The sequence below is a fragment of the Protopterus annectens genome, chromosome 3.part1 (genome assembly GCF_019279795.1).
Source record: "Protopterus annectens isolate FY-2018-M chromosome 3.part1, PAN1.0, whole genome shotgun sequence".
Classification (NCBI taxonomy): domain Eukaryota; kingdom Metazoa; phylum Chordata; order Ceratodontiformes; family Protopteridae; genus Protopterus; species Protopterus annectens.
The window spans coordinates 1398608307-1398634974 of record NC_056732.1 but is presented as its reverse complement, the minus strand read 5'-3'; the positions used below and the strand labels follow the sequence as shown (position 1 = coordinate 1398634974).

Below are 26668 nucleotides of genomic sequence, written 5' to 3'. Positions count from 1 at the left end.
ACCGACCGGCACTTGCGAACAGCTTCTGCTTGCGCTGCAAGAAAGACTGAGGAAAATGCCGTCGGCTGGTGCCTTTATACCGAAGACCAGCAGAGATGGTGAAGTGCGACATCAGCGGACCCAGACTTTGGAATCCGGCCGACCGAAGGGCTGCCTGACGACAGGACAACCCATTTGTTATGACTGCAGATGCATCCATGAAGGACATCCACCTTGCACTCAATGCTGCTAAAACCAAGCTTATGATATTCTCCCCCTCCAAAACTAATAACTTTGACAGAAATTTATTCTCCATCACCAGCCAGAACAATACATGTCTCGAGCTGGTATCTGAAGCCAAACTACTCGGGATTCAAATTGATGACAAGCTGAAATTCAACTCCCATCTACTCCTAAATATAAAAAAAAACATCAAAAACTAGGCATGCTCTACCACCACCATCGGTTCCTCACCTCTACTACCAAAATTACCCTCTCTACCACATTTCTCCTTCCCTCCCTTCTCTATGGTGCCCCTCTTCTAACAAACCTACAATCTTCTCTGAAATCCAAGCTATCATCTTGCTACAATAAAATAGCCAGATTTGCAACCAGCAGCAAATCATCTACCCATCACTGTGAACCTCTCCAAAAACTCAACTGGCTAGAGCTACCCCACTACCTCTCCTACACTCAACTCGCCTATGCACATAAACTCATCTTCCAGCCAGCACTCTGTCCCTCTCTTTCACCTACCTTTAAAATGCATCAAACACAAAGACTTCTAAGATCTAACAATCAAAACCTCATAGAGGTCTATAGACCCATACACGCTCCAGGACAACACCTCCTGTCCTTCTCACTCGCACACCAATGGAAATCCCCTCCCCATCCATCCATTACAATTGCTAGCCTCCCACACTTTAAAAATTACTACACTCTCATCTAACATCCTCATGGGAATGCTCCTGCTCACATCCTTCATAACCTACCCTACTTCCACCACTACTCCTCTTTCTTTTTCCATTCCCAGCTAGCAAATTCATGCTTGCTTCCACCATTCAACTCCTCACTTGTACCAAGTAATTAAAAAAAAAAAACACAATACTATTTCTTTTTATATTTCGCCTCTATTACTTGTTTTGTTTGATACTTATGTTTTTCTCTATATAATCTATGTATTGAAATTAATCTTTGTATTTAATGTATTGTGTAACATAATCTTTGTATAATCTGTATGTGGAGCTTTTCTCCCCAGGACTCCATTGAAAACGGGTTCTTTGGGCCCAATGGACTATCCTGGTTAAACAACAGCAAATAAAATAAAAAATAAAAATATAAAAATAAAGAGGATTACTGTTGCTGTTTTCCAATCTGCAGGAACATAGTCAGTTGTCAAGCTATGATTAAAGCCAGTCTTGTTCTAGATTTTTTAGTAAACAACCTGGGGTATTATCTAGTCCCATTGAGGCCATGTTTTTGGCCTTGGCGAGCACAGCAAAGTACAGTTGTGTACACTTACTATAAATGTAGATGTTCGAGTGCATTCATTGTTGCAGTTATCACCTGTGGGTTATCCCTGCTGTGGTAGCCCTCGGCCGGCACGAATACCAGAGTCAATGTTTTTCCTGGGTCGACTGCGGTCACTTGTGACTTGACATCAGGTCATCAGTACAATAAAGCAAGGCAGCCGACACCATTACATCAGTTTTTCTTGCCCTTACCAGAAGCCCAAGGAAATATGGTAAAGTGGTCCTGGTAGCTAGAAGCCACCATAAGAAGCTTAGGTCTCCCTAAGGAAAGAGGATATAAGGGGGAAGGAGGGGGGCAAACCAGGACTGCAACGGTGAATACACTCAGACATCTACATTTATGGTAAGTGTACACAACTGTACTATGTTCTTCATGTTTCACTGTTTCAGTCATCACCTGTGAGGGGATTCCCAAAGCTGAGGAGAGGGGTAGAAGGATTAGTTAGAGACCTAGGCATGAGTAAGCATGCCCTGCAGAACTGCAGAGGCAAACCCTGCCCTAGCCTTAGAGAAAAGAGGTAGGTGGTAATGCTTTTTAATGCTGTGGAAGTGGTGGCTGCTTTAGTGGAATAGACTTGGGGGCTGGTTTCCCATGTAATCTGTAGCAGAAAATGGATACAGTGTGATATCCATTTGGAAATGGTTTGCTTGTAAATGGGCTTCCCCTCTGTCCCTGGGGCAAAGCTGGCAAGAAATTGGTCTGTTTTCCTGAAGGGTTTACTATGGTCCAGGTAGTATCTGTGCACGTTTAGTGAGTGTAGAATTCGTTTCCCCTTGTTTTGAGGGTTAGGGAAAAAGGTGGGTAGAAGTATGACCTGGTTGAGCATCACATTAGATACTACCATGGACATAAAGGAGGGGTTAGTCCTCAGGGAGATCTGAAACCCTTATGGCTGAGGTGATAGGTAAGGAAAGCAGCCTTCCAGGAGAGGCATTTCAGTTCTGATGAAGCAGCAGGTTCGAAGGGTGGTAAGGTTAGTTTTTTCCAAAACATAATTTAGGTCCCAGGCTGGCGTTGGTGGCCTTCTGGGAGGTCTGATATTAGAAGCTCTTCTGAGGAATTGTTTAATCAAAGGATGTGAAAACAGGGGCTGGTCTGTATCAAAATGAGCTGAAATGGATGAAGTGTGGATTTTAATAGAGGAGAAGGAGAAGCCACTATTGAGTAACTCCGCTAGATAGTCTAGGATAAGAGGGATGGAAGATTGTGAGGAACTGCCCCCTCTGGACTGGCTCCAGGAGCAGAATCTTTTCCATTTCCCTACATAAGACTTTCTGGTGCTGGGCCTTCTGGCCTCTGTGATAATGTCTAGGACCTGTTTGCTTAACAGGGGCCCCTTGTTTGCTTTTAGAATATTAGCCATGCTGACAGTTTGAGAGTCTGAAAGTCTGGGTGCTGCATTTCCCACCTCACCTGAGTCAAAAGGTCTTAGATCAGGGGAAGCTGCCTGGGAGGCTGTGATGTCAGGCTGTGCAATAAGGGATACCAAAGTTGTCTAGGCCAATCTGGAGCAATGAGGATGGCCTTTGGTCTCTCCTCCCTTATCTTGATCAGTACCTTGGGAATAAGAGGTAGAGGAGGGAATGCATACACAAAGAGGGAGTTCCAGGGGAAGATCAAAGCATCCACCTTCCACGCTAGGTGGTGATACTCCCTGGTACAGAATTTTTTTAACTGGTGGTTGAGGTGTGAAGCAAAGAGATCCACCTTCAGAATTCCCCACTCCTGAATGACTTGAAAAAAGATTTTTTTGTGGAGCTGCCATTCATCGGGGTCCAGTAAGTTTCTGCTTAAGTGGTCTGCCAGGGTGTTGTTGATCCCTGGTAGGTATTGGACTATCAAATGCAGCCCCATGGAAGATGCTGTCGGCCAGAGGTTCATGGCTAGCCTGCACAGAGGGTAAGATTGGGTCCCTCCCTGTTTGTTGATGTACCACATTACTGTGGTGTTGTCTGCTTTGATAAGGAGAAACCCTGGCCTGAGATGGGGTTTGAAGGATGTCAGAGCCTTTTGTACTGCCATAAGCTTCTTCTGGTTGATGTGTAAGGGAAGATGCTGGGCATCCCAAAGGCCTTGGGTGCACCTGCCTGCTAGGTGAGCTTCCCAAGCAATGTCTGAGGCATCAGGGGTGATGGTCTGCCTGGTAGTGCAGAGAATGAAGGGAAGACCCTTGTTCTTGGCACAGGCCCCTGCCCACCAGAGAAACTCAGTCCTTATACAGGGGATCAGAGAGAGAGGTCTCTAGAGGCTGAGAGTGCTGACACCAAAGGTTCTTTAGATACCACTGAAGTTCTCATGTGAAGCCTGGCCAGAGGAACTAGGATGCAAGATGCCATGTACACCAAAGCCTGCAGGAACTTCCTCCCAGTGAGGTGACTTCTGGAAGCCAGCTAGGTAAAGTAGAGAGGCAGGAAACTCTGCTTTTCTGGGGATAGGAAGGCCATTTGGGATGCTGTGTCCAGCAGTGCTCCCAAGAAAATGATCCTCCTGGAGGGTGTTTGCTTTGATTTCTTCTCATTGATGGTGAACCCTAAGGAAGTTAGGAGGGTTTTGACAAAGAGGAGGTCCTAGAGCAGCTTTTCTTTGTACTCTGCCTGAATGAGGCAGTTGTCCAGATAAAGTTAAATCTGTATATTTCTCTGTCTACAAAATGCTATGGCTGGGGTTAAGCATTTGGTGAATACCCTGGGAGCAGTAGATAAGCCAAAGGGTAGCACAGAGAACTGAAAGTGTTGTGAGCCTGCTCTGAAGTGCAGGAATTTCCTGCAGGATTCCCTTATGGGTATGTGGAGATAGTCATCTTTTAGGTCTAGGGTCACTAACCAGGCATTTTTTTTCAGCATAGGCAGCAGCTACTGCAAAGTTAGCATTTTGAATTTGGGGACCACCAGAGAGGTTTTCAGCATGGCTAGATCCAGGATGGGGCACCGAGTGCCCTGTTTTCTGGGAACAAGGAATAGTCTGGAATAAAAGCCTTTGCCTGTTTGATCTGCGGGAACATGTTCTACTGCCCCCTGGGATATGAGAGTTTGAACTTGTTTCAATGCCTCTGTCCACTGATCTGGAGGTAAGTCTGGATACCCTCTTGGAATTGGGAGTTCGTTGAAAGAGAATTTGTATCCCTGAAAAATTATCTTTAAGACCCATTGGTCCTTTGTTACAGAAAGCCACATTTCTTTGCAGAGGGAAAGCCTTCCTCCTAGCTTTTAGTGAGTGAAAGGAGGGCAGAGGGAGTCATTGAGAATTTTTGCCATAGAAGGATGGCTTAGAACTCCCTGCCTTTGGGACGGACGTGGTCCACTGTTTGGTTCTCTGCTGCCCCTGGGATAGGGGCCTGGGTAGTCTGTCCCTGCGGGGCTTACCTTGCCCCCATCTGCTAGGTGCAGGAAAGGACCAGTGCTCAGAGGGAAAATTACTGCTGAACCTAGAAGGTGGAACCTGAAAGAAATCTTTTACTGTTTGCATAGATTTTGCTTTGTCTTCCATCTTTTTAAGCACCTCTTCTGCTTTTACTCCAAACAAGTGGTCCTTATCCAAGGGTACATCAATTAATTTAGACTTGACGTGATCAGGGAGAGGTTGTTCCTTCAACCATGCATGTCTCCTAATGACAGATCCTGACCCTGCTTCCCTGCTTGAGGCTTCTAGGGCATCATATCCACACTGCAAAGAGTGTCTGGCCACTTGACAAGTAGAGTGCAGTAAATCTGCTAACTCTTTCAAATTGGCACAGTCAGGGAAGGTAGAAATTTTTGGCTTTAATAGTTCCAAAGTGTGCTGTTGATATTTTAACATATGGGACTGACAGTTGAGTGCTCCGATAGCTAAGGTTGCAGAGGTGCATACTTTGTTACCCCATCTGTCCAGAGCTCTGGAATCCTTGTCAGAAAGAATAGGATTATTTGCAGAACTAGCCTTAGCTCCTTTAGATCCCTGTGTAATAACCTCAGAGTCTGCGGCAGGATTTCTGTAGAGGTATTTGTGAGAATCTGGTACTCTGTTATAAAACCAGTCAGGTTTACTGGGAGCAGGTGAAGGGCATTAGGGGCTAAGCTGGATTCATGGAAAACATCCCCCACCACTTCTAAGATAGGGGGGATGGCCACAGGTCTATGGTGGAGCAAGTCTAGAAACTCTCAGTTTTTTCTTAGACTGAGGGAAATCCTGAGATTCCCAGTGGAAATGTTTCCCTGAGGGTGTGAAGGATTTCCCAAAAGGAAAGGTCTTCTGGTGGGGAGGCAGAAGGAATGGATTCCTTTGCATCTGAATCCTCATAAGCAGTCAGAGGTAGCTGTTCCTCTTCAAAATCTGAATAATCAGACTCCTCAGAATCGTGTTCTGTAAGTATTTCAGAAAAAGGGTCTCTTTTCATTTTAGAAGTTGTGGCCTGACATCCCCTGATAAGAGTGATGAGGTCCTCTGCCATTTTAAGCATTTGGGCTTGGGGTGGTGGAGCAGTTTTAAGATTGTCACTAGAGGTAGACTTTCTAGGAGTGGACTGACTTCTACATCTAAGAGTATCCATTGGTCTGAGAGAAATGGTAGTCAGATGAGACATAATTTTTTGTTTAGAATTGGTAGTGCGAAAGGCCTTCTTGGAAGCCGGTGCCTGCGTTGTGGCTTTGGACCCAACCTAAGCAGAGACAACCAAAGGCTCAGAAGACAAAGAGGATTTCTGCGGCATACCAGACTCTGAAAGGGTCTTGGTAGAGGCCTGCATAGATATCATATTGGGCATCAGGGGCTGTGAAAGAGCCTCACTGAATTCCAGAGAACTGATGACCTGCTTAGTGGTAGCGTCATCGGAAGGCTTAGCCTTCTGTGGTCTGTCTCTATCTTTATCTCTGTGTTTTTTTGGAACATCTATGGATTGCTGGCTGATGGATGCCATTTCAGAATGCGAAGATGGAAGACTAAAATACCTGTCTACAATGAGAGCTCTATGATGAATGGTTGTCGCATTAAAGAGGGCACAGAAATGGCAACAGGGGACGTTGTGGTCGGGGCCTAAACTAGTGACGCAGTATGAATGGAAGTCTCGGTGTGGGATCTGCTTTCCACAGGTGAGACAACTGTTAACTTTTTTGGGCATTGGTCAGTGCAAGAAAAAAGGATCCCCATTGGGGTACTTAGCTTTAGATGTTTTCAACTGTAATTCGAGCTCTGGTAGCGAATGACCGGCACACTTGTGAAATGCTTCTGCTACGGGCTCCACGGTAAGAAAGACTGATGTAATGGCATCAGCTGCCTTGCTTTATAGCACTGATGACCTGACGTCAGTCACAAGGGACCACAGCCAACACAGAAAAACATTGACTCTGTTATTCGGGCTGGCCAAGGGCTACCATAGCAGGGATAATCCACAGGTGATGACTTGAACAGTGAAACACGAAGTACTTTGACCTGCTCTCTAGAGACACTAGGGATATGGTAGATGGGGATAGGGGGTTAAGTCTGTGCTGAATCTGTCAGCTAGCAGGTTGCTGATATCTTCCAGTATAGTATGAATGATCCCATCTACAACTAGTTCAGCACATAGCTGGGCATTCCCTTTTAAACTCTGGACATAGTTAAACAATGTTTTATAATTATCCCTGGCTAAGGATTTGATTTTAGTTTCTTAATTTTCTTTAGAAGACTTTACAAGAGTTCTACATTTCTAATTTTCTTCTCTAGGCTTTCGAGGGAACTCTTCCTCTGCAAAATGATATCCCTCTTGCTTTTGGACACAGTTTCTTCCTCTTGTTTATACTTTATGTCCACCACTGTGGCCTGTTTTTATGGGAAGACCTGGTTTTGATCCAGTCAGGTACAGCAGAGTTTAAGCAGTCACTTAAGTGTTTGTACAGGGCATTTGCGTACACTTCTGCATAGTGATCATTAGTGTCTATGATTGTGGGAGGTATGAAGCTTTTTATACCATTGCTTAATAGGCTGTAGTTAGCTTTGGTAAAGTTTTTTTATAATTTTTGTTCCTGTGAGGGTGTTAGTTCCAGAAGATACTAAAAACAAGACTGATCTGAGGTCTGTCCTAACCAAGGAGGGCATCACACATGGGGAAGTACAGTGACCCCCCCCCCATGTTGGTGAGTACTATGTCCAGAACATTAGAGTCCCTAGGAGAGGTGTAGACTATCTGTTCCAGAGCATTTGTGTTAACAAAGTCCAGGAACCTCTGGGTGAGTGTGTTTTTACTCATGTATGTCCCCTAGTCTATGGAAGAATAGTTGAAATCTCCCATGACTAAGGTGTTGGACTATATGGCGAGGGATTCCAGTAAATTGAGGTAGGTGGTGTGCTTATCCTGGTTCATGGTGGGGGATCTATAGGTAGCAATGATGTGGTATGGTACTTTCCCTACAGTTAAATGGACATGGAGTAGTTCTAGATAGTCATGCTGTTTGACCAGTCTCGAAATGCATTTGGTTTTAATGAAGATGGACACACCTCCACCTTTGGTTCCTTTATTCGCATTTTGAGGTCTGAATGTGTGAAAGGCATTGTAGCCTTGCATGGCCAGGGTGCTTTCAGCAACCTTCAACTATGTATCTGTAACTGCACAGATGTCAGCATCCTCCAAGGTGAGAAGTGCTTCCAGGGAGTGCAGTTTTGTGCTTAAACTCCTAGAATTAAGCAATATGACCCTGAGTGTGTCTCGATTAGATTTTGTTACATGGAAAATTTGCTGTTTTGACACTGCCTAAAAAAGGCACTATGAGGGAGGCAAGAGCCTTTGCAAGTATCTAAAAGCCTAAGGGGGTCAAGTACAGACCATCTCTAGCAAAGTTGCAAGTTCTGTCTACCATATTCTCCCAGAATGAAAGATACTGGATATAATTGGACTGACACCAGAAGCTAAGCCAATTGTTGGTCAATCATTTTTTGTTCATATTGCGGCAACATCCTGGGTAAGGGTAGGATACTGCTTAGGGCTAGGGACATACCTGTCTGGGACACATAATCAGACAGTCTCCCTTCACATAGTCTAGAGAGGTACATCTCAAGTCATTCACTCCAGCATGGACTATGACAGAGTCATAACGGTACTTGTTGTTGAGTGACTTGAGTGCATGCATGTTTTGTTGGATTCTAGCACCTGATAGGCAGCGGACCATGACTTTTTCCTTGCCCAGTCTGGTGAGAGGGACATTTGTGCCTCACTATGGAGTCGACTATGACCAAGACATTTGATGTGTTTTGCCTTAGGGGCTTATTTGTTGAGACATGGATGTGTGTGTTCATATGTGTTGTGGTTTCTTTTTGTTTAGTGAGAGTGGGTGGTGAGCTTTTGGGAGGTCTCCATTATTTTTATAGACTTTTAGTGAGTACCTCTGTGTACACCATCTGCATTCCTTAATTTACCTGCACCTTGACTATCTGCATTCCTTAAATTACCCTGCACCATGGCCTTCTGGATTCTTTAAGTTATGGTTCACCTTGTTCTTCTGGATTCCTAAAGTTACCTTGGACTTCCACATTTAGGAAGCCACTTAAAGTTCACTAACAAGATGTAACCAAGATCATGAAAACTGAAAAAATTCACCAAACATTATGCTTATTTTATTCATGTAGGTATATTACCCTGTGGAAAAAACTCATTTTGTCAAAATAGAAGTCTCATTTAGAATAAATGTAAAGCTTGATTGGACTATTCTATAAGACATTGCCACAAGAGAGCTATAGAGAATAGTTTGGAGAGTCAATCCAGTTATAAAGCACAAATCTGGACTTACATTTTAAGAACTCAGTTTATAAAATGTTGAGCCTGAACACTGTTAATAAGATCTGTTGATGAATAACATTATAACTCAGATTTGTACCTGGACATACATAAACTGCAAATGCATAGTATATGCAGGCTTTCCATAGATTGTTACTTGACACACTCTTCTTAATTCCTTACTTGAATATTTAAAGAGATAATAGTACATTGACACTGGTTATTCTTTAATAAAACTGCACAACAAAAAGACTACTAACTGAACAGAATAAACAATCTCCTGGATTCAAAGGGATTCTCTCTTCCCACCCTAATTGGCCAATGCGGGTTGGTCAAGTAGCATGAGAGAGTGAATTTCCAAGTCAGGGATATGATAATTATGGAGTCTCTGTATCAAACAATGCACTGTTAGACCTGACTGCACTAGCATTCTCCCTACTGGCCAATGCATTGCAGTAGCATGGGTGCCCTACACATACACACATACACATATATATATATATATATATATATATATATATATATATATATATATATATATATATATATACACACATATATCATCAAACACCAAACATTCCAAATGCCAATCATCAAAAGAATGATAATTTTGGATCAAATCTAAATTGATAGAAAATAACAAAATAATTTTTTTTTGCAACCCACATATCAACTCCGAAGCTGCATAACAGTGGAATAGAGGAAAATTCCCTTACCCCACTGCAACACGATTCCATACAAAAGGCAGAGAGCAAAAACTCCACTGAAAGCAACACTCATATGAGCATTTGTTGTTATTTACAGCCTGAAAAAATAAAACTATTTGCTCATATGAATGTTCAATGTTTTAGACTGTAACTATATATATATATATATATATATATATATATATATATATATATATATATATATATATATATATATATATATATATATATGTATATACATATACATACACACACACACACACACACACACACACACACACACACACACACACACACACACACACACACACACACATACACACACATATACACACATATACTGATTGATAGAAATACAGAGTCAGCATCCCATACTTATTTCCTGTAGTGTGACAACAAACACACACACACACACACACACACACACACACACACACACACACACACACACACACACACACACACACACACACACACACATGGCTTCATTATACTTCCATGTAGTCACTGTATGAGACACAACTACTCCCATACAATGAATGAGTGAATGATGTCAGACAGTTAGCAAAGAGGATAAGGGCTATGAGCTGTAAATGAGATACTTCTTTTGTTACAGGGTTTAATTTCCCTTATCCTTCATTTTCCTACTGTACAACCTTGAGTAAGTCACTTATCCAGACAGTACTTTGGAGCAATTGGGAATTTGGGCTGGGCAAATTAATGGTCTTTTGGACTGCATTCTTAGTAACTGCCTATGAACCTGAAAGATGCTGTTCACTTCTTCCTCCAAAAAAAACATAAATTGGCAGAATGTTTCTCTGAATCCCTCTGCCAATTTAATCTGGAGCCACAGCAATTACTGGGGCAGAACACATGGCTAATTAGCATTGGCTGCTCCCTTGGACTGCTGCATTACCACATGGCTTCCCCAGCAGCACTGCTTTCTGCACTGTGGCCTCCTTTAGGGGAAACCATAGTGAAAGAGCAGAGTAGTGCCTAAATAGGGAAAGGCATACTTAGATGTGAAAACCTTTTGAGTTAAGGCTTCCACATTGCAGTAAGCCTTTCTGAATTCTGAATGTGTGTATGTGTGGGTATGTGTGGTGGTGTGTATGTCTGTCTGAGTTTGTGTGTGTGTGTGTGTGTGTGTGTGTGTGTGTGTGTGTGTGTGTGTGTGTGTGTGTGTGTGTGTGTGTGTGTGTGCGTGTGTGTGTGTCTCCAATGATCTTCATAAAATAATATTAATATGTTTCAATTTCACAGTGCATTTTGTGGCAGACATTATTTTCTGGATTTGTATGCAAGTTTTTTTTTTCTTTTTTTTTTGCACTTTCTCTGAATGCAGGACCTTGTTCTGCTTTTATATACAGATATCATAAAGTAGGACTTCTCTTTGTTTTCACATCTGTAACTTTTGCTTAAAATGTAGATGATCTTAGGTTTTACAGACACAATAATATTTTTGTATATTTGTAAATTTTGAACTCCTTAGTACTTAATTATATAATACAATAAAGTAACAGAAATGTGAAAATTACAGCTCTAAAAAGTTCTAAAATATGTGGAAAATAAAAAAAATATTTAATTATTTATTTTATATTAAAGGGCCTAGTAATACACCCAGATATAAACATGGCATGTTATATCATTGATCAGACGAGCTTAAATACATTCTGGGTAAGTGAACTGGAAAACAATACAGTATCACTAACAGTGTTTAAAAAGTATTTACATCCTAGATATTACCTAAGCAAGTCTTCCCATCCAGTGACAATACAAATCCCACATCACAAGAGCAAAGGAAGGACCCAAGAGTGTTCTGACAGAGAGAATGTGCTGGGCAAGTCTGTAGTCCTGTTATCTGGACTAGCTGACATTCATCCACATCTAAAAAAGAAGAAATCACATGTGACTAAGTATTATTTTATGCTGATAAATAATAAGAGAATCCACAAAAGTACAATTTCCACCAAAAATAAAACAAATGGTCTTCCGATAGAGGCTGTCCGTTGAAAAATGAAACGTTTCAGCTATTCGCTTCAGGTACATTTATTGTAACATAACACAACAAACAGGATTAAGCGCTTTCATCTCACATCATTCCGATGAAGTCTCTGGATGTGAGATGAAAGTGCTTAATCCTGTTTAAAAATTTAAAAAATAATTTTTCAATGGATAGCCTCTATCGGAAGACCATTTGTTTTATTTTTGTTTTATTTTTAGTGGAAATAATAAGAGAAAACAAATCTTAAATATGAGTAAAAAAATGTGCATAATATTATCATGGATAACAACTTTTAAATATTAGATATGCTACTCTCAAAATCAGTTTAGTTTTAGTTGTAAAAACAAATATTTTACAAACAAAAAAAATACAATCATTCATGAACAGTCCTGGTGCCTGGAGCTTAAGCCACCTGGGTTATGCATTCAGATAACCTTATAATAAAACTGACTGTGGTTTATGACAGAGGCATAAAAGACTATTAAAGTCTGTCCACAAAGAGGAATGTGGTCCTCCTAGGGGGTACTGAAAACTGTCCTGTATACATCACAGACAGTGATGTGTTCATCATTTTTTTAAACAACTTTTTATTAATTTTAAAACAAAGATTGAACAAAGAAGTTATTTAAAGATAAATAGAACAAAAATATAACTATTTACAGATGTCAACAAAATCAAACATAGAAAATTAAATCATTAAAATGTATCAATCTAATGAGCAATATTTGAAGTTCTTATTTTGGCAGTTGAAAATTCTTTTTTACAGACATTTTTTGCTAAATTAACGAATTCAGTGAAAGAAAGAGTAGTTTTACATTTAAAGGTTCTTTCTGACTATTTTTCTTGCTATAACTAAAATGGACCAAAGGAGAAACACTTGCACCCTAGGAACAGGATCTGGAACTAGACCATTAAATAAGAGCAAGGAGTTAGAATTGATACAATTATCTGTCCACAAAGCTTAGGCAACATTTCTGAATTCAACCCAAAAAGGAGTTACTATTTCAAAATCTAATATCATATAAAACCAATCTTTGTTACAGACTTTGTTACACCTCCAAAAATTAATTTTCCCATAGTTATATATTAAAGCCACTTTATGTGGAGTTAAAAAAGCTCTGTGAAGAATGTGTTCATCATTGTCATATGCATTTGCAAGGATATGCACCCATAACTACATACATACGAGGACACATACACATATCATCTAGTGCTGTATTATTCTTACAGACAGTTGCACACACTACATATTTATATTTATATAAGTATATATGAGGGGCTCATTTTTGCTTATCTAATGTACAGAATATTACAAGTATTAAAATATTTATTTACCAGTATCGCACTGTTTAGTTATTTGTTTTCTAACCACGAGTGTCATAATCCACACAGGACTGCATTAACTGAGGTAATGCAAGCAACTGAATTTACAAAAATATAAACCAGCCTGATTCATATACCGACTAGTCACATTAATTACATCCAAAGCATATACAAGAGTATGCAGCATCTGTCATGGTTTCAGGAACAGAATGTTAATTTTTTTACTACATAGTCACTGAAGAGACTTGCCATAGAAGTTATGGTTGATACAGTTCACAGCATAAGTCAAGGGGAATAGGAGGATGGATGGTATACCCGGCATGGACGTGGGGCACTGGGGGCTGACAGGTAAAATGATGTCCAAGGGGACAAAAAGAAATTTAAAGAAAGAAAAACCCAGAGCTGATGAGGTTGTAAATCACTCTCACCAAAACAAATGTCTTAAAGCTTTGTTATTACAGAGGGACACATAACCTGCTTGAAAAATGGCCTCACAGAGTGGACCTTTGAAGATGGTACTTGTGCTGGTTCATATACTCATACACTAGAACATTCTAATCATGGATAAGCAAGAGTCATTTTTTGTACTTGCCCTTGAGCTCTGGATTGCTGTCATCTGCAAGTCATGTTGCAGACTGATTACTTAGTCATCTCTAAACAAGAAACATCTCAGGACATTTTCAAAAAAGTACTTAAAATTCAGTATCTTCTAAAAATACAACCGTCTTGCTTTTGGGCCACAACAAAAAGTGAAAGGAGCTATGATGAATTTTCTCTTTTAGTAGCCAAATATTTTCACATACTATGGACAATTAATTTTTTTATGCTCCTTGACTTTGCAATCAGTCCTTCCCCCAAATGATGGTTAAGCAGTTGAATGTTGGCACATAAAGAAACCAAATGCTAATAAATAAATAAATAAGTAAATAAATAAACAAATAAAAATAATAACAACAATAACAACAATAATAATAATAAATTAGGTAATGGGACATAACATTTCAGAAATAAAACTTTTAAAGTACCTGCTCTATGAGGCAGTTATTTCTGCATATATTCTGGAACAAACTAGTACACAGCCAAAATATCACACACAATACTTATCAAACTTCACAGACTCTGACAATGTCTTAAAACCACCTTCTGCGTCACATTACTAAGTGAGGTATCTGAAAGTCATCAACTGGGACAGTAATGCAGTGCAGGGAAAAAGATGATGAAGTTTTATTTTTCATTAAAAAAAAGTTCTGAATGTGTTACATTTGCCAAAGGAATGTAATAGTGGACATGAAAGAATTCACATAGTGGTAAGAAAGTTGGGAGATAAGAAGGTGTCAAAATAACTTGCAATGTTGCTGCATTCTAACCAAACTAAAACAAAGGAATAAGACAGGAATAGCTTTACAGTCAAACTTTTTGAAGACTTTTTAAATAAATATTTCAGGTAGGACAGCAGCTTTACTCATATAAATGTGGAACATTAACCCGTTTTGCATATCTTGATGTTTTAAGTGGAACTTGGTCAGGTCAGACATCTTCTTTAAAGTCAACACAAGTTGCTAAAAATTTTAGAAAATCTGATATCATTTGATGGAGATGTTTAACACCTTGTAATGCAGATCGGTTCCATATTTTTATGACTGCCCTAATTTAAGGCATTTTTGGAAAGACATTGGAGTATTCCTTTCAGCTTTAGTTACAGATAATGTCTCTCTAACCAGAACAATATATTTTTTAATCTTAATGAAGCTTATAATATGAACAAATCCAATTCTTATCTCTTATGGACAATTCTAGCAATATCCAGGAAATGTATCACAAGAAAATGGATCTCCACTCTCTCCAGGATTTGAATATTTCTTGTCTCTATTAAAAGAAATGATAATCAAAGAAACCAGAATACCGAATAATATATCTGAAGAGTTTCACTAATAACTCTTGGATAAAGGTTTTATTTCTTATTGAGACTTACCGAACAGACTTTAACCTTGTTTGAATTATCATTTGATTGTCTTTTACATTTTTTCGTTTAAATGTTGGTAACATTTATGACTTTTTTCAGGCCTTTGTAAATTATGTAAGTAGTTGACATGCTTTCTCATTTCCCAAAATGTTGCTTTTGTTCATTTATTGTTAACATATTATAAAGTATTTTCTTTTCAATCAAAACATTTGAAATAAAAAAAAATTGCTAAAGAATTTCTGAGAACCTGCATTTACAGCAATAATGCCTCACAGAAGGAAGAAACTCAGAGGACCAAGACTAAAGTTTGTTTTTATTATATATTTTTTTCTTACATTTCTTCACTACGTTAGTCCCACTAGGCCAATGGTCTCTTTTCAGTGGAGCCAGATGTAGTATTCATACTGACTAGATTATATTTTGCCAGGGCTCTGGGGAATTTCCCCTACTTCTTTTCAATAAGTGCTGTGGAATCTTCTACAACCACCTGAGTTACCACCAACTAAGGCAGGCAGATGGGACCTCAGTTTAAGGTCTCATCTGAAGGACTAGAGAGATGGAATTTGAAGAAGACATAGAAAATATTTTGCTTCATCTCAAAGGCAGCTTCACAGGAAAAGAATAAACCAGGACTGCACATAGAGCAGAACAGATAATAGGAAGGAATGTTCCTCTCCTGAACTATCTAATTAGTTTAAAAATGACTACATGCCTGCAAAACCAAAGGAAAAAAAGGTTTATCAACATCAAGAGAAAGCCTGGAGAGAATGTATAGCAGAGGCATGCCTTCAGGAAACAGTAATATCATTCTTCAGGACATCAGTAGAAATCACAAAGACCAATGGTATAATTATTTTTCAAAAGACTGAGAAGATTTTGATTAGGATTGTTGAACAGCAGATGTCATGCCAAAACTTAATACCTGTGGGAAAATGAGGAAAAGAAACATCAGTTGGATGAAGCAGAAGTTCATAGCTCATTACTAGGCTAACTGCCTTAATAGGCCATTCTAAGCCTAGCCAATTTCCCTCCCAAAGTTGAGAATCAAACACTGTACCTTGTGTCTGAGAGTCAGGCAGCTCAACCATTATACCATCCCCCAATCAAAGAGGCTATAGATACTCATGCTTTAGTAGGACTACTGTACCTCCATTTCATATGAGTTACACACACACACCTATGTGCTTATACTAAATAGGGAATTTAATCTTTAATTTGTCTGAAGCACTAATACATGGGATTAATCATTTGGCTATTATGCAAATCTTATGAATGTTTCGGTTACAAATAGATTGAATGTAAACAGTTTTAATGTTATTTATTAAGCTTCTCTAGAGTTTTGCTATTATTTTCCCAGTTATTTATTTATTACCGCTCTCTTAAATGATAAGAATCATATGAATCAAGTCAAGTGTCACGATTTCAAAAGACAGCTAGTACCTTAAGTTTAATTTTTTAAATAAGAAGGTATGACTTTAAGACTTTGTAATGCATACTGAAATGCAATATGGTGGATGTTAGGTTCCAAGCACCTGGAGTCATGGGTCAAAATTATGGAACAACTACATTTCAAAAAGTAAAATAAGTGGTGATGATTGAAGGGTATGTATACTATCCAGGAAGGAATGTGAAGTGGAAACCTATTGGTGCTGTAAGTAGAAACGTACAAGGAAAATTAAGGGTAGAGCTCTAACTGATTTTTTTAAAGCATGTTTTCCTCAATGTAGTACGACTTCGGAGTTTGTATATATAACTTATGGGGGGAGTGGGGTGCAGGGGCCCTGCAAAAGCATAGGAAATAATAAATAGTATGTTGTTTGCATCGGTGGTAGGTAGGAACTTACTCTTTACTGTGCTGTATTCTGTATTATGGGATTTGTTCTTTTAAAGTTTCAGGGAGTTGTTTTTTAGGGTTTTTGGTCTCTATCGTCTGTAGTTCAGTCTAGTGTTAATATTGCATTTAGAAGTAGAACCCTTTAGGGTACACATCCATCTATGCTATGTATGAAGGCCAACAGGGAATTGCACTGCTTGACATAGAAGGTGAGTCTCTTCCAGAGTAAGGGGATATATTGGGTGCTAAACTGTTTAATTTATTCCATGATGTAGATCGAGTTCTCTTGTTCTAGTACTGGCTGTGCTATTTGACACAGAGAAAAAGGAGATGTCTGATACTGAGTTTCGTAAGTACATAGAAGGCAAGGCACAGGTCTCCCTTCAGGAGTCTGTAGGACACTAAGTACATGGAAATTGATTCCAGCCATTGCTGATAGCCAAGATTTTTGAGTCCTGAGATTCTTTTTGTTTGGAACCTCTGCTCTCTCTCAAATTTTTGATATGCCTAATGAAATACATGCCAATGTGAGCATTATATTTTATACTGGGTCTTGTCAGGGAAGAGTAAAGGTGATCATTAAACTTCTTTTGCTTTGGAAAAGATACCCTTGGTGAATAGTTCTGATATACAGGACTTGCTGACTATTGTCACTATGCGGTGATCAAAGGAGAGGGTGCCTTCTACCCAGCTGCCAATGTCACTGACGACAGACTCTTTGGAGAAAGTGTGGTATCTTTGATGCAGAAGGTGGCAGCAATTTATTGTTTTCTGAAGGAAATGATAATGCATTTTTTTAGCATTTAGTTTGAGCTCATCCTCGGTGCACCAGGTGTCAACACGCCATAGTTCCATTTAAAGAGAAATTATAAAGTTTGTTGATTTGAGAACTACACCCAACTTTCAATCATATACAAACTTAAACAGTCGAAAATTCCTGCTAGAAGTGCTGAGAGCACAGAAATTAATACTAAAAAAGGAGGGGGCTCAAAAATGGACCCCTGTGAAACATCACTGTCACCTTTTCCTTAAGTAAGGGAGTATCACCAATCCTGACAACATGTGTTCTTTCCTTGAGTCAGTTATAATCCATCTTGCAACACAATGATTTCTATGTAAGGCTATTAGCTTCTTTACAATCAGGTATTGTGGTATGGCATCCAATGCTTTGCTAAGTCTAGGTTGGCAGCATGGACAGTGTGACCATTGTCTATGACCTGTGTGACCTTTTCAAAGTTCACAAGATTGAGGAGGCATGACCTGCCCTTACCAAATCTGTATTGTTGCAGATCAAGCCTGATGGAGGTCTTACTATCCTGGGTTATGAGGTCATGCAGACATGACTAGTAAGGCTAATGAGTCTGCATTTCCCTGCTTCAGTGATGGGGCCACTCTTATGAAGGGTCATTATCACTACAGTGTACCGTTGACTGACAACATAGCCTGTGGCAAGGCTTAGGTTGAACATCTTAAGGAGGTGCTCAGCAAGGGTCACACTGTATGTAAGACAACCAGGCATGCTGCCTTGAGAGCAGTTTAATGATATGATCACTGGGGACAATGAAGGGACTGACTTGGGTATCTTTGGGGTAGGGTTGTTCATTTTGTGGAAGTAATTTGCAACAATATTCTTGGCCAATATGCTGGCAATTTAAATAGGGGAAACCAACATAGATAAGTTCCTAGCAGTGATATGAATTATTCCTTGGTTTTCTACTATAGCCGAATAAAGACTTATTTATCCTTAGCCAAAGAAGCTAGCCTACATTCATGGCAGGCTTTGCTGATCTTAGTAGCTGGATTCAATTTCTTGGTGAAGCATTTCATATCCTCACAGGGATGAGGAGTTCAGCCCTTACATAGTAGTCTAAAAAGTTTCTTTCTTCAGTTGTAAAGTTTATTTAATCTACTGACTACCAGGGGAGGTTTGTTATTAAATCTGCCTTTGTTTTTGGTTCTGGTTGGAAAAGCCCTATCAATGTATTTATCTGAATGAGCACAAAGATCCTTGGCATTGATTGCCATATATCCTGGATCCCTTTTTTTTGGGTGGGGGGTAGCATGAGAGAAATTTGCAATTTCATTGTACAATTGTTAAAGTTTCTATGACGTCTCTAAATATGGTGGTATTGGTAACCAGAGTAGAGGATGTTCTGAGGGTAAAGAAAACTAGTTGGTGGTCAGATTTAACAACTGAGGGGACCAGCCATGGACAGGGAGTAGGCTGAAGTTAAGATTGTGAGAACTAGGTCCAGGATATTTCTGCTCCTGGTGGAGTTATCAGCAATTAGATCCAGGGTATTCTCATTCAACAGTCTAACAAATATTGTGACTATCCAACATTATAATTATAAGTACTCCAGTCTATGGAAGGGTAGTTGAAGTCACACAGTATTAGAGGTCTATCTCTAATAATGATATTTTCTAAGAATGCCAGGAACTTTTCATAATCCTGTGGGGTCATGGACGGGGACCAGTAACAAGCTATAAGTTGAAAATTTGACTTATGTTGTTTAAGCTGGAGTTGAATGAGCTCATTAGCAAGGTCATTGGGTATCACTTTGGAAGGAGCGAAATTTCTGATGAAAACTGAGGCACTACTGCCATTACCAGTGGGCTGGAAGTCAGGATAGGCATAGAACCCAGGTACACAGGGGGTACTCTTATTACATTTGAACCATGTCTCAGTCACTAAACACGCATGGACTCATCACAGAAGCAAGAGTGCCTCCAGATTGTGCAGTTTTGTTATTAAGCCACCTGGCATTGAGAAGGTCCATCTTGATGTTGTCAAATTTATGATTTGTTGGTTAGGTTAGGATGTTCATTGGATCAACTCTGCCTAAAACACAGAAAGGGTGGGTGTAGCAAAGGCTTTGGCCACTATTTGAAAGCCCTTAAATGAGAGATGTAGACTATTCTTGGCAAAGCAAGTAAGACTGTTAATCATCTTCTCCCTGTGAAAGACATACTGTTCATACATGTTAACTCCAGCATGGACTACAATTATGCCATCGTTATAAAAGATATCTAATTTTTTGAATCACTTTGTCAGCAACTTGAGGTATTTTCTTTTGGCCAAATCTTGAGCTGGAAATGAATGTTGGCTGACACCTCTCAACTTCTAAGCATTAAAAATCAAAGTACTAGCTTTTAAAAATCATAACAGAGTATCAAGAAGAGAAAGAGTTTCTTATTTTTCAGAATACAAGTTCATGAGGTACTAGATTCCATATAGTTTGATAAGTGAACTTTGTATAGGATTAGTTTCAGCAAACCTAAGAGAATTAAAGCTAAATCTAAGGACACAAATCATAGTTCTGTGCATAAATCAGCATTTGAAGGAAGGTACGTATAGGTTACAGCTGTGTAAGATTGAAGCAAAAGCCAGTATCACATGACTGTAATGCCAATCACCTTTTCAACACAGTGGGAAGCTTATAAATTAGATTGCTTTATTTTAACTCCTGTTATGTTAATTAAGTTTGATGTTTTTTATGCACTTCATTCTGTATAAAACATGTTAGGTTTTTTAGTATTTGTTTTAACTGATTTTTCATTATTTACTCAGGTTTCATGTACATTGTAAACAGAAGTGTTTAATTGAAGAGATAGGACACCCATTTCTTAATCTACTTAACATGTTAGCATTTTTTAAAAAGACGACAGACTCTATATTTATTATTTATTTTTATGTCAAAACTTTCAAGGTGCATTGCTTGTTCCTTAGAATACTGAATGTTTAAATGTTAATACAGATTTGGTTTAGTACTTTTGTTATGTAACATAGAGAATTCTAGTATATCCAAGTCTTATATTATAAAATGTTTATCAGGTACCTCAATCTAACTACTACCATCCTGTGTTTCACCTCCTCCCACAGTTCCAGCTCAACCACGTTCTTCGACATGCTAATTTCCAAGGACATTAACGACAGCAGAATTTCCACTGATCTTTACCAAAATCTGGCAAAAGTGAACCTTTTACTCCACAGTAAAAGTCTGCATTCCACCAAGATAAAATATAATATGGTTAAGTTCCAGGGATATAGGTTAGCTAGAATAATGACAAAGATGTAACCTTTTTTGAGAAACCTTAACAATTTCCAAAATGATTTCTTAGCAAGGGGGTATGAGAACCAAATCTTAAGAAACATTTTTGAACCAATCATCGAAAATAACAGTGAACCTACACAAAACTGACCCATTGGAAGAATTTTTAAGAAATTTGTGGACAATAAGTCAAAATCCAGCTGCTTACTGACATATACTATGGATTTTCATTGTATCAAGAATATTATCAAGAAGAACTGAGCCATGATAATAGAAAGCCCACAACTTGTAGACATTTTGGGTGAAGCACCAACTTTTGTATATAGGAAGGCTAGAAATATTAGGAGTTCAATTATTGGTTTAATACTCTTCCCTCATTAGACCAATAATTGAGTACAACTCCCAGTTTGGTATGTACCGCTCCAAACATCTGCATCAACTGGAAAGGCCACTGAAATACCTCAGAAAGAGAATCCATGGCCTCCAACACCTGTCCTATGTGGACAGGCTCAAATCTCTATCACTCTACTTGGTATCATACAGATTTCTCAAGGGTGATCTGTATCTTGCCTACAAGGCAATCTTGGACCTTGCCCTACTAGAGATGCTCCATATCCATAAGTCTAACTCCTCATGCATTACCCGTGCAAAAGGCCTGAATCTAATATGCTACATCAACAAAAAACTGCTTGAGAGACAGGTGTGTCTCTCAGAGGCTGCCCAGTCTCTGGAATAGACTTCCCATACACATCAAGCAGAGCACCTTGTTGACCCTCTTCAAGTGCAACCTTGATGAGTGGATGGGAAACCACAAATTTGTCCCAAGGGTTCTACCTGTGTCCCTCACTGACACTGGAAACAGGTGCTGAGGTTTCTTTTTGGGGATAAATTCTTGGCTAGGCTTGTAAGAGCCCCAGGGCCATTAGCCTAGTAACCTCCAATGATCCCATGAGTTTTGCAGAAGGAAAACCTAAACCACAGGAAAGGAAAATGAAAAAAATGTGAAAGAAACTGTTGTTTACAGGCTAGTTGTAATGGATGTGATGCATTTTATGTTGGAAAGACTATTAATAAACTGAAACAAAGGACTTTGTGTCATCTATCCAAGATCCAGTCTAAATGTAGAAACAATGCCCTAGCCAGACACCTTCAACTCCACTGAAGACACTTTGGGTTTAAGTTTCAAACACTTGATCATGTAGACCTCACTGAACTTTTAGAAAGCCTGGACTAAACTATTATTGCTTACTGAAAAGTGTACTAGAGCTAAAGATGTTGCCCAGTTGTTTACAAGATTGAAGGTATGAATTGTATTTATTTATTTGCAATTATCAACAATTTTATTAACTATTAACTTTGTAAATGCAAATTTAAAATTTAATATTATGATAATGGTTTATTAACTATTGATTTTGCTTTAGCAGATACATTTGTATACAAATATTTATCTGTTTATAATAACCATTTTTTAAATATTTAAATGTTTATGTGAAGATATGTGAAGGCTGCTGGCCTAGCTAGAGAGAATTTGTAGATAATTATGTCATTTGTAAATATTAGTATAAGATACAGGCTTGTTCTCTTAAATGGATGAAAATGCTGTTAAATGTTGAAATTCAAAAATGTAACCACATTGCACTTTGCTGGAGGAAAGCTGATAAGTCAAGCACTGTGCAATTGTTTGATGTCAAAACACTGAGCCAAGATGTCTAAATAAAGGATTTTTTCTTGTTTTGAGGCCAGAGTTAATGGCTAGAATTTACATGTATAATTTATTTTATTGCTCTGGCTTCCTGACCAGCTGCAAGATCAAATGGGATATTAACCTCTGAGTTTCAGTTAGCCTGGGAACCAGTGAAAAAATGATGTAATCTGAAATGAGTCAGTAGCACTGTGCTATCAATTTAGGGACAGAGAGACTCAGATCATTTTGCATTTATCTTGAGAACATCCAGCTCACCAGCACTCTGCCTTTGTCTGTATGTAAGTAGGATCTTAGACTTCAGTGTCTCTCTTAGATATAGCTAGGAAATAGGAAGATTAAATTAGTATTTTTTCTGTATTGATGTCAGAACTTCTCTACTGTATTATTTTAAGTATTTCTCTGTGATCTCTGAATTCTTGACTAGCAATGTGTAGTAAGAAGTATTATCTTGTGTTCTTTATTATTTTCTATTAAATATTTTTAAACCTGTCAACTGTGGCTGTTTTATTTAGAGATAATTTAAGCTCTATAGTACATTGCATGTATATAGTGATACTGTACTAAGCCACTCCAATAAGCCTTGCTGTTCAGTTACACTTACCATTTGGATAATAATATTGAACAGTAATAATTGGACACCCTTTGTTAAGGGCCTTTTTAGTAGCTGATATTAGTGGGTGGTAGCAGCTGCTACTACTTTTTAGACTGGGCAGAAAGGGGGCACAGCTAGAGAATCTGTGCCAGCTTTCCCCAGAAGTGTCTGTGTGTTTGTATATAACTCATATATCAAAGTGTGTGTGTGTGTGTGTGTGTGTGTGTGTGTGTGTGTGTGTGTGTGTGTGTGTGTGTGTGTGCGTGTGTGTGTGTGTGTGTCAGTTACTTAGGCAGGGACACGAAGCACTGGTTGGACAGAGAGGGTGCTGGAGGCTTTAGCTTGCCCACTAGGCTGAGATCTGGACCCTATAACTGTGCCAGTGAGGAGTCTTATTGGGGATCTGGAGAGAAAGGGAGAAACCAGCCCCAGACTGACTGTGATCTCTGTGGGAACCCTTACTTTACTGTGTGTGTATTTGTTATCCTTCCCAATGTGGACGCCCCTCACTGGTGTTAGTGGTGAGGATTGAGGCTCCTTGATTGCTGGGCCAGTGCATGGGCATCACAGTTTATTTTGATTATATCTTCATTTTGCACTGTTATTAGAATCAAGGCACATTCATAAGGCACTTTCTCACATTTTTTTTATAACTAGGACTTTTGATTACCGTACAACTGCATTAGAGCAGTATGTGCATATTCTGCAGATGTCGTGACATTTTATTAATTCTTGTCTATAACATTTTAGTGCAAACATTGACAGCTTTAACAGATACACTCATATTAGTGAGGGGTTGAATGCTACTATTTTAGCTGGCTCAGATAGGTTAACTTCTGAATATTTTAAATGGTAGACCAATATTAATTTTTTTTAATAAACAACAGAGCAAGATTCCTTATGCCACATGCATGGTTTTCATGACAGTTTAGCCTTTTTAGGTTGTAACTTTTTAATGCCCAGTGTTTGAGCTAAACAAGACACATATTGAGTATTAGTGGCAGATATACTACATGTTTACATTGGCTCCAATAATATAACATTTATAAATTTTAAATGGGGTCCTGTTTACAAATTTTTTCCTAGGGTTTGCAGACTTGAGCAAATGTCACTGCTATGAGCATGAAAAACAGTTTTTCCACTAGATTTTTCATATATATATATATATATATATATATATATATATATATATATATACACACACATTATAGATTTCTGAGTGTATTATAATTCGATTGAAAAACAATCAAATCTGTAAGAGAAAAAATATAAAAAAATAAAAAACGTACAATAAGCTGGTTGTATAAGTATGATTGTATAAGTATGCACACCCTTAAACTAATACTTTGTTGAAGCACCTTTTGATTTAATTACAGCATTCAGTCTTCTTGGATAGGAGTCCATGGCACATTTGACTTGACAATATTTGCCCACTCTTCCTTGCAAAAGTGCTCCAAATATGTCAGATTGCAAGGGCATCTCTTGTGCACAGCCCTCTTCAGGTCACCCCCAGATGTTCTATTGGATTTAGGTTTGGGCTCTGGCTGGGCCATTCCAAAACTAATTTTCTTCTGGTGAAGCCATTCTTCTGTTCATTTGGATGTATTCTTGGGGTCATTGTGTTGAAAGGTGAAATTCCTCTTTATCTTCAGCTTTCTAGCAGACACCTGAAGATTTTGGGCCAAAAGTGACTAGTATTTGGAACTGTTCATAATTCCCTCCACCTTGACTTAAGCCCTAGTTCCAGCTGAAGAAAAGCAACCCCAAAGCATTATACTGCCACCACCATGCTTCACCGTGGGGATGGTTTTCTTTTGGTGATGCAAAGTGTTGTTTTTGCACCAAACGTACCTTTTAGAATCATGGCCAAAAAAGTTCAACCTTGGTATCATCAGACCATAACACATTTTCCCACATGCTTTTGGTAGACTTGATGTATTGTTTTGCAAATTTTAGTTAGGCCTGGATGTTTTTCTGTGTAAGAAAAGGCTTCTATCTTGCAACCCTACCTCATAGGCCAGACATATGGAGAATATGGAAGATTACATGTAGTACACAACCAGTACTTGCCAGAAATTCCTGCGGCTCCTTCAGTGTTGCTGTAGGCCTCTTGGCAGCTTTTCTGAACAGTTTTCATTTCGTATTTTCATCAATTTTTGAGGGACATTGAGTTCTTTGCAATGTCACTGTTGTTCCATATTTTCTCCACTTTTTGATGACTGTCTTTACTGTGCTCATTGGTATATCTAATCCTGTGTAAATTTTTTTGTACCCTTCTCCTGACTGATACCTTTCAACAATGAGATCTCTTTGATGCTTTGTAAGTCCTCTGCGAACCATGGCTTTTGCTGTAGCAGGCAACTGAGTAAATGTCAAGAAAATCCTACTAGGACAGCTAAACTTTATTTGGGGTTAATCAGAATCTCTTTAATTGATGGCAGGTGTGTACCCAAGAAGACTGAATGCTGTAATTAAAGCAAAAGGTGCTTCAACAAAGTATTAGTTTAAGGGTGTGAATACTTAAGCAACCAGCTTATTGTGTTTTTTTTTTTATTTTTTATATTTTTCCCCTAACAGATTTGTTTGGAACAGTATCTGTTTGAGCTTAGTACTATCTGTATATACATCCTACCTTTATTCCTAGCCTCTAGCTAGATATTGCTATATCTGTTCATTACTATGTTTCACATTGTATGTATATCTAATGATTTTCTGAAGTATGTATTTGCTATTTATGTATATTCAATTGTTCTTCATGTACTCTGCTGCTCATTTATTGTTCTGTGGAGATTTTCTCCCCGGGCCTCCGCTGAAAAAGGACCTGTGTCCAGTTGGAATTTCCTGATAAACAAATATAAATAAATACATAAATAAATAACAGATTTGTTTGTTTTTCAATTGAATTGTACAGGTTATAGGTTACATTAAGGGTGGGAAAAGCTTTGAAATGATTTAATGTGCTCTCATTTTTTATATCACAAAAACCTGGCATTTTACTCCAGTGTCTGTGTGTGTGTGTGTGTGTGTGTGTGTGTGTGTGTGTGTGTGTGTGTGTGTGTGTGTGTGTGTGTATGTATATATATATATATATATATATATATATATATATATATATATACACACACACACATACACTCAAATGTTTGATAGGTTTTTATGTTTGATTTGCTTCTTGTGCTAAATTTTCTTAAGCAATATTTACTGTTTTAGCCCGATGAAATGTAGTGTTATATATTGTTATTTAACTTTTAATTT

The 26668-nt window shown here is 38.6% G+C and overlaps 1 protein-coding gene across 2 annotated transcripts in view; it reads right to left on the bottom strand.

The window, feature by feature from the left end:
* The window catches only part of LOC122798485 (fibrillin-2-like), a 1115712-nt gene that overhangs the window by 961841 nt on the left and 127203 nt on the right, over positions 1-26668 (bottom strand). For both annotated transcript variants that reach the window (XM_044067451.1, XM_044067452.1), the window contains exon 6: positions 11686-11826. In XM_044067451.1, coding sequence (XP_043923386.1) covers positions 11686-11826 — 141 coding nt within the window. The remainder of the gene's footprint in view (positions 1-11685; positions 11827-26668) is intronic.